Source organism: Panthera tigris, chromosome C1 (assembly GCF_018350195.1).
Source record: "Panthera tigris isolate Pti1 chromosome C1, P.tigris_Pti1_mat1.1, whole genome shotgun sequence".
Classification (NCBI taxonomy): domain Eukaryota; kingdom Metazoa; phylum Chordata; class Mammalia; order Carnivora; family Felidae; genus Panthera; species Panthera tigris.
This window is the reverse complement of record NC_056667.1, coordinates 208,382,849-208,395,284: the sequence shown is the minus strand read 5'-3', so window position 1 is coordinate 208,395,284 and position 12,436 is coordinate 208,382,849. Positions and strand designations below refer to the sequence as shown.

Below are 12,436 nucleotides of genomic sequence, written 5' to 3'. Positions count from 1 at the left end.
CAAGGAAAGACAAGTGTTTCAAGAAGAGAGTGATCCGCAGGGTGTGAAACAAAGCAGAAGGGTGAGGGTCAGATAAGGACACAAAAGTCATGGGTGATTTCTGCAGGAATGTTTTCAGGGCAGGAGGACCAGAGGCAAATTATTGCCGGCTGGAGAGTGAATAGTAAGTGGGGTTAGTTTGTTTTTTAAATCCTGACAGAGAAAGGAAAGACAGGGGGAGGGATGGCAATCCTTTGCTTACAGGACTTGAAAGATCTAGGGGAAATTTCATATTTGTATGGGGAACATCTGCATGCTTAAGGACTGAAAGAGAAAAGCTAACATCAAAAAGAAAGGGATGGCCAAGAGAGCTTATAAACTGACATACCTTGGGTCCCTGCGGTCCAGGCAAGCCTTCGGGACCTGGGAACCCCTTCTGGCCAGGAGAACCAGCGGGTCCAGGAAAGCCTTTCTCCCCCTGTTAAAACCAGAACAAGATAAGAAACACACAGAATAGCACTGCCCAGCAACAAACACACCCACAACCATTGCTTTCTTTTCTTTACAACTTAATGATAACATTTGGCACATATTTTTTCCTTGGCTCAATAAAATTCGCACTCAGCAGTCAGCGTAACAGTAAATGGAAGGCTACCAGCTGTTAGTATTTGTCTGTAGTCTTGCAAGCGATTGCCTTTGGTCTGGTAGGAACTACTTTTCCCCAAAAGGTGGGGCTACACAGAGCAGAGATTAAGAGAAAGGGAATCGGGAACTGGGGGTGGGAAGCCCAAACAGAAAGCTGAGACTAGCGCAGTGTGTTTGCTGGGAGATGGAGAGAGAGTGAGGCTAAGGCACAAGAATGTGTTTGGGGAGTGTGCATAATTGCTGTGGTAGCTTGAAAAGAACAACGTGCAGGCTATCAGTTTTAGTCCTTTCTTGATTACACAGGAATTAGTAATCCAATCTATTTGTGTAGGAGATGCAGGAGATATCAAGAGTGGCATAACCAAAAGGGTGAGCGGAATAGTTTTTTTAGAAAGAGTTAGGTGCTATTATGACAAAGCCCTTAGTAACTAGCGAAAATAATTTAGGCCCAGTGCATCACGTGGTTCTACCAACAAATAATTTTCCCGACGTGGATCCTGGGATTTCACTCTAATAGTAAAGGTCGCTGGCTGATTCAGTCAATTTAATCACACCACTGGCAAATTAAATTAAAAAAAAAAAGAGAGATCAAGTTGGCTATTTCATATTGTTGTGTGTACACAGCCACATCCCATAAAAAGAAACAAAAGAATTTGCTACACCCCTCCCCAAACCCAGTTACCCACACACATTCTAGAGTAGCAGCTTGCACATAGCAGGGACTCAATAAATTCTTGAATGCAAGAATAAATCCCAGCTCTCCAACATGGATCTGAGTGTATACATTCATAGCTGCAGGGAAAAACCTAACTCAAACTACACATCAACTACAGAATAACTGGAAATAAATGTAATAATTATTATAGTTAGTATATAAATTATATGTAAATCATTTTATCTAAAGAGCTAGAAGCATGTTCTAAAATATTTTTAGTCACCCTTCACTATTGTTAAGCAATTCATTAGCATCCCGGAGGAAAGGGTTTTGTAAACAAAGAAAAAACTTTAGTTCTGCCTCTGTCTTAATTATCACAAATTGCAAGTTAATGGAGCGAATTAATGAGATTTCATGGCATTCTTTTTTTTCTTGAAGTCTGCAATGGAGCTACAGGTTTCCCCCCCGCTATCCGAAAGCACAGAGTTCCTACGAAACTTTTCTCAAACTGAAATGGTACAAAGCAAAGAGTATCCCCGCTTTCTAAAAGTTCGAATTACACCATTTCGCTTTTGTGAAAAACTTACATTAGTATGGTAATTTTTTTTCACAGAAGCAAAAATCCTCTTTGGAGATCTCTTGCTTAGCAGAAACAAAGGTCAAGGTCGGTCTTTCCCCAAAAACGAATTGGCGCCAGGCGAGCTTTCAGAAAGCGGGGGGCACCTGTACTTCCTCGTGCTGAATTTTGGCCTCAACCAGCGTGCTGCTGCAGGATTCGTTCACTAGGGGGCGCGCCTGCACCAGTGCTGCAGGACTCGAAGTCTGCGGATGTCAATGTCTGGGTCAAAGTGAGTGAACAGAGCTATTTCCAGTTGTTCTTTCGTGTTTATCAACATGTAAATAGGGTTATACATATAGACGCATTCTTATAAATCTTTCTTTTTTGCTAACAGACCAAAAGAGTTAAACTGACGGTATTCACACCAGTTGTCTGAAACTTTCTTTTTTTCCTTTTTCCTTTCCTTTCCTTTCCCCTTTTCTTTCTTTCTTTCTTTCTTTCTTTCTTTCTTTCTTTCTTTCTTTCTTTCTTTCTTTCGGTTAATGTTTATATATGATTTCTTTAAAATTTGATTTGGGGAATGGAATAACACATTGTGGGTCTTTCTGCTATTAGGCAAAGAAGAGTGAATTCTTGGATGAGCTCTGCAGAGGAAAAAAAGCAATATTTAAGATTTTGTTTTTACCTTCTCTCCTTTGATCCCATCACAGAAGCACTGGCCTTTGTCTTTACAGACACAGCCCTAGGAAAAAGGGAAAAAAGAAAGAGTTTTGTTTAACAACAACTTAATAAATCCTGACTGACAGGGCAAAAGCAAACATATTTTTCTGTTCTTTGAGCATTAAACACTATTCGTTAGGAGCCATGTGATACTGGGGCAACATTATCAACAGAAATAGAGTCAAAAAGTGAGACGTTGCATGTAGGAGAACTCTCGGGTGAGTGTACATCATTTTTATCAACTGTAGGAATTTTAAGCTATGCGAAATACAAAAGTCATCTATCCTTTTTTTCAGGATAATGTATCACTGAACCACATGAAATTGACATAATTGTAAGCAGAAAGTGGTCTAATGTTGGCAAATTTCTTAGGTTTAACATAATGTACATATATGCATATGCGTATACGAACTGGTCATATCTTCCATAGGTGACTCGAACGGTTTCTTTTCCTGAAATGATGTTCAAGACTGAGAAAAGGTGATCAGTATCCACCATGTGTCTTTAAGGGGAACAATCTAACTCACTAATGTTGGTATCAAAGTGTTCTTACTTTAAAACAAAACCAAAAATTTAGCTGGGAGCTTGGGACCTCTTATCCTGTCTAAGCGGTCATCGGGACACAGTTTAAAACCTATGCACCTGCCAACTCTAATAAAGGTCAATTTTTAAAAATTTCTCTGCCAGCAGAGGAACAAAAAAGTAGTTTAGAATACTGGATTTGCAATGTGTTTTGATACATGTTCTATGTTTATATATTTATCTTTTTAAGTTTTTTTTTTTTTCCTTTGGGTTAATATTAACTGAGAACTAGTTTGCTTTCCACAGGAAAAGGACATTAATCAACAGCAAAAGGCAGGGCAAGTCTAGGGCATGTGCTGGCTGGTTGGTAGGAAAAATAAAAGAGAGATCGCCTCAGATATTTCCAAAGTGGAAGATCCTATTTATGCAATTAAAATAAGATACACAAGCGAAAACATCCTCAGTTAAATATATTTCCTGAGACTAGGGCAGTAGGCTATGTTGCCCTTCAAGGAAAGGAAGTGTATAGTAATTTTCAGATGCCACATTTATATGTCTCACAATTTATATGAATGGAGAGTGACTGATTGAAAAGGAAAATCTATATTCTCCCCAAGGGTTGGATATTTGGTATTTTTTAGAAGGCTGCAGTTTTCTTTCTTCCCAGATGTTTGGGGTCAAGTCATACCTTGACTTAATTGTTCAATCTTGTCTTTCTAGATTTTTAAGCTTTTATGCTCATTTCAGTCACATACTTAAGCACACTCCATGAAAGCAATAGTTCCAAAGTGTGGATCCCCAGACCAGCAGCATCCGCATCACCTGTGAACTTGTCAGAAATGCAAATTATTGGCCCCACCCCAGACCCACTGAATCAGAAACCCTGGGGGTGCGTCTCACTATTCTGTTTTAATAAACTCTCGATTCTGATACCACAGCTCTAAATTAGCATCTAAAATCTGAGTCTGCAAGATAGAGCTCATTCTCTGTTTCTGAACACTAGATCATGTGAGACACGAATTTGCACATCTGTTTTTTCGTTTGCCATGTCTTTCTTCCTGTCATTCCAAGCAAGTAGCCAGGATTTGGTGTCCCTTACTTCAGGGATGCTTTTGTCACTTGGGTGAAAGCAAAAGCTTCCTGAAGACAAGAGTCCTTCTGGCTTTTGTTTCTGTTTTAAATACCTGCTGACAGTTGGTCCCAAGAGTGGAGGGTCACGCAAGCAGCTCCCACACAGCCTATGGAGGGGGCAGCAGGGTCTCAGAAAGGAGTCTGAGTCCCACATCCAAGGAGAGCACCAGGCATTGGGCAAGAAAGCTCAACCCTCCCAAGGACTCAATGCTCTATTTCAAATGGTGATGGCAGGCCACTGTTTTCCAATGGACATTGAGCATCTCTGATTCTTCCGCCTCCCAGACACAACACAGCACGTTCTGAGAATCTCTGAACCACAGGTAATCCTCTAACCTCTGAGAAGGTGCATGGAAGCCATGAGATAGGCCTAATTTTATTTCTCAAAATAAAAGCCATATTTGCCATACATTACTGGAAACCTGTCAATGTCAGTTTGAACAAATAAGTGTTTGCTGAACTCCCTCAAATGCAATCAGGGCCTCCTTCTTGTTTGCTCCCATGGACCACTTGTAGTTATATGTTTAATGTATATTTCCCCTAATGTCCCTAGGCCCGAAGAGGGAAGGCATTAGAGTCTTCTTCACGTTAGTAGCCGTGGTGTTTAATAAATCCTGGACAAATGCTTGTGGACTAATTGAATGGGTCAATGGGTAGATGGAAAACTGGTAATTTGTATCCTATCTGGACCTGGAATTTCAAGATATTTGAATCATATGACTATTGTCACGCTGCCATGACTAAGACATTTTCTCTGTGCATGAATTAGGCAAAACTATGGTTGAAGTGGCAAAAAAATGAAATAGAAGGTTTGGCTATTTTACTACATGTTAAAATTAACAAAGGCTAATTAGTTGTCAGTTGCTTGGACTTAAAAATATTTTTTAAAAATTTAAAACCCTGGGAAGAATCAAAAAATAGTGCAATGAACCCTTATGTATCTTCTCATCTAGGTGTGGCAACTGTTACCATCTCTCTCTCTCTCCCTCCCTCACAGACTCACATGCACACATGCTCTTTTTGCCAAACCGTTCAAAAGTAGACTACAGGCACCATGATACTTCGCCACTAATGTTTCTGCGTGCAACTCCCCCAAACAAGAGTATGTTCTTATCCAGTTGAAACATCATTCCTGAACCTACAAAATCAAGACTAATGCAGTAACTTCAGGCTACTAGTTTTAAAGTTAGACCTTATACACGATTCTTGATGACCATTAGAAAATAGGAAGCTGTTTAATTCGTAGCAAATCTTTCATTTCATACCATAGATTTGGTCTCGATCAATACTTTTACCTATAACCAATACATGAAGTCGTATCCCAACCAGTGACTGTCACAGTTCTAAGAAAGAATCCTTAGGACTCACACGGGTGGTATTATTCAGGGGTTGGGTGTGGAGCTCTCTGTGTCTGACCATACTGTTCCTTTGAGTTCCCTCTTACCTGGGGTCTGGCCTCTTATCATCACCCATAGTGACTCTGCTCCCTTTTCTGATCATCAAAACCACAGTTCCTGAGTTTTTACATGATTATCCTTCAGTTTGGATCTTGAAACATTGGGGGCAACATATTTAGCTTTTGTTTGCATTTGGTTTCATTGTCTTTACATTAGGGTAAAAGCCCTGTTTGATGGTTCAAAAACATCTGGTTAACTGAAAAAGTTAGTTAAAGGGAGAAAGCAGAAACAAATGAACAAACAGGTCCATGAACATGTTAGACATTTTATAACTTACAACATATACGTCTACACCAATTCTTCAGTCTTATAAAAGAGGGTCCAGGTCTTTTCCTTGGGAATGGGTCTGCTGTTGGAATTCTGTGACGTCATTCTTGCTAAGTCACACCCATAATGCACCACTGACAATGTCAACTTTTGCTTTCTTTGAAACAGACCAATTGCTGAAAGATGCTTATGGAGCAATCTGAGTAGAGTCCTTCTAGATATCAAACGAGGTTCTTCTCTAACTTCTTAAATGTTTTCTCAGCCACACTTAATTGGATAGCACTTTTTCTATCATCTGATTAAACCTTTCAACCTAGTTGTCACAACAATCCAAGTGTTATGCATTTGTATTTAACCAATTTGGCATTTAATATTTCATGAAATTCCTTTGTTATAATAATATGTACAACTGGCAGAAACCACTAACCCTTGGCAATCATAAAACTCCACCAATGGAATAAGCATATGGAATAGCATATAAGCATATGCTAGTGTGAGGGAGAAGCCTAAGGGATGGGTCTCAGGTGGGCAGTGCCAGTGGGCATCGACTGGTCTGTTATGGAGCAGGCATGGAGAGTTCTGGTCAGTCCAGGAGTCACTCAAAAGCAGAGTCATTGAGAGAGGATCTACTATACTCTCTATTCATCCATCATGTCACCCACACGCAGGTGGTCATTACTGTTGCCAAGACTCCAGAGCCAGGTCCAGGGCTATTTCTATGCCTGGGCTAGCAGAGATGTTCCCAAACTGTTCCAGCTTTAATTTGCAGTTAAAGTGGCAAGGCATGGCCTGCCTATATATCTGCAAAATTGGACTGACCAGGACTTCAGAGAATGTGACAATTTTGCTGACATGTGGATGCTCCACCTGATTAAATAAGCTCAAAATTGTAGTCAGGGCCACTCTCTGGCAGCTGTTCAACTGCTGCTTTAGAAGCAAGTACTGCCCGTGTGATACAGTGGAGAGCCCTGGACAGGGCCATGGAAATTAGGCACTTCGCTTTCTGGAGGACAATGACAGTAACCCCAGACTCAAGAGAGTCATTTCTCTTTTTCAGAATCTTTTTTTTTTTTAATGTTTATTTATTTTTGAGAAAGAGAGAGACAGAGAGACAGAGACAGACAGAGCATGAGTGGGGGAGGAACAGAGAGAGAGAGAGAGAGAGAGAGGGAATCTGAAGCAGGCTCCAGGCTCTGAGCTGTCAGCACAGAGCCCGACGCAGGGCTTGAACTCTCAAACCGTGAGATCATGACCCGAGCTGAAGTCAGATGCTTAACTGACTGAGCCACCCAGGAGCCCCAAGAGAGTCATTTCTCTTAATTAAACTGTTTTTCCTCAATTAATTTTTAAATTTGCAAATGTATTTGAGTAATTCAAATAGATTATTTAGCTAAAAGATAGAGGGGCTATATTTTCATTTTCATTGAGTTTGATCCACTTTTTTGGACTCACCTTTGAAACACCATGGAATGTTGTTCCATGGTAGAATAGAATATGAACCATTACTTTCTATTCAAATGCTGTATCACTTAAAAACAAGAGTGGCCAAATGCTACTAACCATTAAGAAAGCATAACTGATGGATATTTCTTAAGTAACATCTTTATGATTTTTCCTCTTCCAATAGTCAAGTACCTCTTAGTTTCCATATACCTTAATCAAGTAAGAAACCATTTCTCATGACTGGAAAGCTCTTAATAAGTATTTTATGGGTTTTCTCACCCTGCTAACCATTAACACATCAGGAAGTGATCCAAGATTACATGAAGGCTCAGCGCTTTTGCCTATTAAATAAACTTGTGAGAATAATTCATATAAAGGTCACATGCATTTTTTACAACCTCACTTAAAAGGCAAAATAAACTTCAATAGTAGAGAATCTTAAAAGGTTTAGAAGTCCAGAAATCACAGTTCTTAGGCCAGATCTACATAGGATCTATTCCTAGATTTGCCAGCGATGAACTGGAGCTTTGGACGAATCACTTAATCCTTCCAAGTTACCTCTTTGAAGATGGAAGACATTAACATCTATCCTGCAGTGTTTTTGTGAGGATGATTTGAGATGCTGTCAATATGGAGCCTGCAGAATGTCCTGTACTCAGTAAAAGACTCAGTCAAAGGGGGACCCCCCTCTTTCTCCTTCTCCTTTCTTGCTGCAATACTCTAGGCCAAAGGACACAAACGCTATTGTCTGATCCTTCCTACCATCATCCCGTCTAGCCTCCATCTTGTCTGACATTTCCTCCCGAAGTTGTTCGTCCAATGCCAAAGAATTGGTCCCGATTCCAACAGCAAGAGTAAGAGAGATTGAAAAGCCAACTGTTGTTAAGCTGCAAATGAATTAAGTAGTATTTGTTACTAGTACTCTCAGAATATACCGAATATATCAGCTGACATCATTTGTCCACGAGGGCAGATATAATTTATTTTACTTGTTTAGTAAAATATTGGTTGGAAACCCGAATGGTACTTGATGCTTCTACATGAAAGGTGCCAAGTCAAGTGTATTATACAAAGGGAGCAGGCACTTCCTGGAAGGCTGATCTCAGCTGCTCTCACACTCTTCTTTTTGTCTCAGCTCCTGTCCTGCCCTTGGATCACCCATGGATCACCCGCACATTGCCTTCTCTTCCTGGCAATGTGGCAGAAGGATTAAGGGCACTGGTTCGAGGACACACTTCCTGAGTCTACATCCCAGCTCTGCCAAGTCACTCGTATAGTTTTAGGGGATCTCTAGTGCCTCAGTTTCCACATCTGTAAAATGGGGTCAAATGGGTGAATATCGGTAAAGCACTTGGATGAGTATGTGGCATGCTTACTGAAGGCTGTGAAGGAAACCAGAATGTGTCAGCCCAAATATGCCTCTATGACATAAAAAATTACTTTGAATTGTAAGCAATTAAAAAGCAGTGAGTGCAGAGAAGGCTCCCCCTTTTCTGTGCAAAGGCAAGAAATAAACTCTCATTTGACTGGAGATGAACTCTTTCTGGTCCAGAGGCAGCACCAGAGGAATCTGAAAATAAACCTTATCCTCCTAGTTATTCCTGCACCATTTACTAGCTGTCACCAAAACCCCTTTGTCTTGTTAATTCTTCACAAATTTACTACTTCTTTGTCTAAAAGGTATAAAAGCTTCCCGGTCTGTTCACTTCTTTGGTTCTTCACTCCCTTGTGAGGGCTCCCATGCACATGTAAAATTTTAATGAAATGTGTGTGATTTTCTCCTGTTAATCTGTCTTTGTCAGTTTAATCTTTAGACCCAGCCAGGGGCCCTAAGAGGTTCAAGGAGAAGGGGTGCCTGAGGGGCTCAGTTGGTTAGGCGTCCGACTTTGGCTCAAGCCATGATCTCACCGCTTGTGAGTTCGAGCCCCACATCGGACTCTGTGCCGACAGCTCGGAGCCCGGAGCCTGCTTCGGATTCTGTGCCTGTCTCTCTCTGCCCCTCTTCTGCTCGCAGTCTGTCTCTGTCTCACTCAAAAATAAACATTAAAAAAAAAACTAAAAAAATAAAAGAGGGTCAAGGAGAACTTTTTCCACCCCTACAGCTCTTACTCGGGCTATCAACAGTGTGGGCAATTACTAATTTATTAATTTAATACTGCTACTTAAATGCCCATGCGTTGAGGGCTTACTATGCTTTCCAGACTGCAAGTAGAGACGATGTCTCACAATTCCTTCTATCTCCCCAGCGCTGGCAGGCGGCAGACATTTATGAACTCCTTTTACTCTTAAAACAAATAAAGACGGTAACTATGCACATGCATTTGTATTAGTCATTAACAGGCCGGGAGATAATTTCCAAATAATCTTGGGTGTTGCCTCTCTCTACCCTTAAAACCCCGTATGCCCATCGTACGTGCATTCCCGTGGAACACAAGTGGCCTTCCCTGCCTGCCCCCCAACCCCCGCCCCCAGCCTCGCCTCCCCCACGCCCAGCCCAGCCCGGTTTAGTGTAAGGGGAAGTTGGCAACGGTCAAAGCTGGTTAACACTCTACTGAGCAGGTCTGTTGATTCTGCATTATGATTATTGATCCTTTGCCCAGCCAATGGCCTGAGGCGAACGTTTTTGTGCGTGAAAAGAGCTGACCAAGTGTGGCTGACTGGGCCAGACAGGCTCCATGAGCTGGGCTTTGCAGGGCCCCTCCGTCCCGCGTCTGCCTCAAGCAACGGACCATGAGCCTTGGCAGTGTGCCCTCCAGTGAAGGAGAAAGACGCCCGTGCCCCGCTCTCTCGGTGGCCCCTTCTTCCCCACCCAGGAGCCGCTGCCACCACACTTGGGTGTCACAGAAATCTCACTGGAGCTGCCACTTGCTATCTTTCAACCCCTGTCCGGAGACACATCACTAGTCTAGACATCTAAATCAGCCACCCGTTTCTGATTTTCTGGACGGCAGCGGGCAGGCAGATTGCTGGCTCTGACAAAGAAAGTGGCAGTCAGAGGTCTCTGGTACACTGGGGAATGAGTCCAGTAAGAAAGTCGCGTCCACCTCGTGTAAGGCAGTGAGTGGGATTCCCACCTCTCGTCATTAACTCCAGGTATTTTTCTTTTTGCTTGCCCTAAAAGGTGTCGAATCCAGTAGGACTAAGAGGCCTTCGCCATTGACGGGAGATTAATGGACTCTGAAGGGTCCCATGATAAGGATGCTGGAGAGGAAATGAACTTTGATCAGTCCTATAATGATTTCAGTAGTTAACGTGTTTTGAGCAGTGTTTTGAGCAGATGGCACTGCTCAGGCTCTCTGCCTCGTGAATGACCTCATTCACATCTGGTAACAATTCTGTGAGGTGGGTCCTAGTATTAGCCCCCCCCCCCCTCCTTGTAGCGAAGAAAACTGGGCTGTCAGAAGCGACAGGTAGTTACGAATGGAGCTGGGGGGATCTGCATCCAGGTTTGACCCAGAGCCATATTCTCAACCATTATGCTATATTTAATGATCAGCTGGCTTTTTGGGCCACTGAGGCGTTGGGAGAGGGACTCAGATGTATCTCTTCCCCTCACCCTGCCGCTGTGCCCCCAACGATGGGATGTAAAATCCCAATGACAAACATAACATGGTACTTCATGAAATTTGCAGTATAAATCAGGAACTGGCACACTGCACTCCACAGGCCAAATCCAGCCAGCTGTCTGTTTCTACACTGCTTCTGAGCTAAGAATGGTTTTTATATTTTCTTTTTTTTAATTTTCAAATAGTTAAAAAAAAATAAAAAGAAAAATAATCTTTTGTAACGTGAAAATTATATGAACTTCAAATTTCAGTGTCTATAAACAAAGTTTTATATTTTGTTAATAAAAACTCTTGTATGTGTTTGGGGCGCCTGGGTGGCTCAGTCGGTTAAGCGTCTGACTTCGGCTCAGGTCATGATCTCGCAGTTCGTGAGTTCGAGCCCCATATCGGGCTCTGTGCCGACAGCTCAGAGCCTGGAGCCCGCTTCGGATTCTGTGTCTCCTTCTCTCTCTGCCCCTCCCCCACCTGCACTCTGTCTCTCTGTCTCTCAAAAATACATAAACATTAAAAAAATTTTTTTAATAAAAAAAATAAACATACTTGTATGTGTTTTCTCCCTTGTTCTACAGGCATCTGCATAGTATCCTTAATGTTGCCTCTTAGCCCACAAAGCCTAAAACAGTTGCTAACTGACCCTTTACAGAGAAAGCTTGTTAAACCCTGGTGTAATTTATCTTAACTACATTTTTTTCTGTGACCATATAAAAGTTAGAGTAAAAAATTAAGAATGAAATGGAACAAGGGACCCCTGGGTGGCTCAGTCGGTTAAGAATTCAGCTTCAGCTTTTGTCATGATCTCGTGGTTCATGAGTTCGAGCCCCACGTAGGGCTCTGTGCTGACGGCTCAGAGCCTGGAGCCTGCTTGGGATTCTGTGTCTCCCTCTCTCTCTGCCCCTCCCCATTCATGCTGTGTCTCTCTCTCTCAAAAATAAATAAACATTAAAAAATTTTTTTAGTAAAAAAAATAGAAACGGAAGAAGAGATCAGTTCTGAGCCCCATTGAGAGACAGGCTCTGGCAGCTGAGAACAGCAGACGGGAGTCTCTTCCCCCTTCCCTCCCTTCTTTGCTTGCCCTTCCTGCCACCACACTTTAGTCCAAGGGTTGGTTGTAGGGCAGGAGAGCATAGGTAATGCAATTTGGGGGTTGGAAGAATCCAGAAGATCATCTAATCCAGAAGTTCCTTATATTTGGACTTCACAGAGCAGGAAAAAAAAATTAACGGAGACCAACATCCGATTGTCTTATTCATAATTTGCTATGTAAGCATGACAACTACCTTCGGTAGCCGTGCCTGAGCCAACAGTAAATAGAAACCATCATTCCATTAGAAAACAACAAATTAAAATGCTGTAAAGGAGGCAAGTAAATGCTCACAGAATACAAGATGGTCCTTTACTTTTTGTTTTTTAATGTTTATTTAAACATTGAGAGAGAGAGACAGACAGAGACAGAGTCTGAGCTGAGGAGGGGCAGAGAGTGAGGGAGACACAG

The 12,436-nt window shown here is 42.0% G+C and overlaps 1 protein-coding gene across 1 annotated transcript in view; it reads right to left on the bottom strand.

The window, feature by feature from the left end:
* COL4A3 (collagen type IV alpha 3 chain) overlaps nucleotides 1-12,436 on the bottom strand; it is a 132,537-nt gene that overhangs the window by 64,661 nt on the left and 55,440 nt on the right. The window contains exons 2-3 of the mRNA XM_042995517.1: nucleotides 2,524-2,580; nucleotides 368-457 (exon numbers count right to left, since the gene is read on the bottom strand). Of these exons, the coding sequence (XP_042851451.1) occupies nucleotides 368-457; nucleotides 2,524-2,580 (147 nt within the window). The remainder of the gene's footprint in view (nucleotides 1-367; nucleotides 458-2,523; nucleotides 2,581-12,436) is intronic.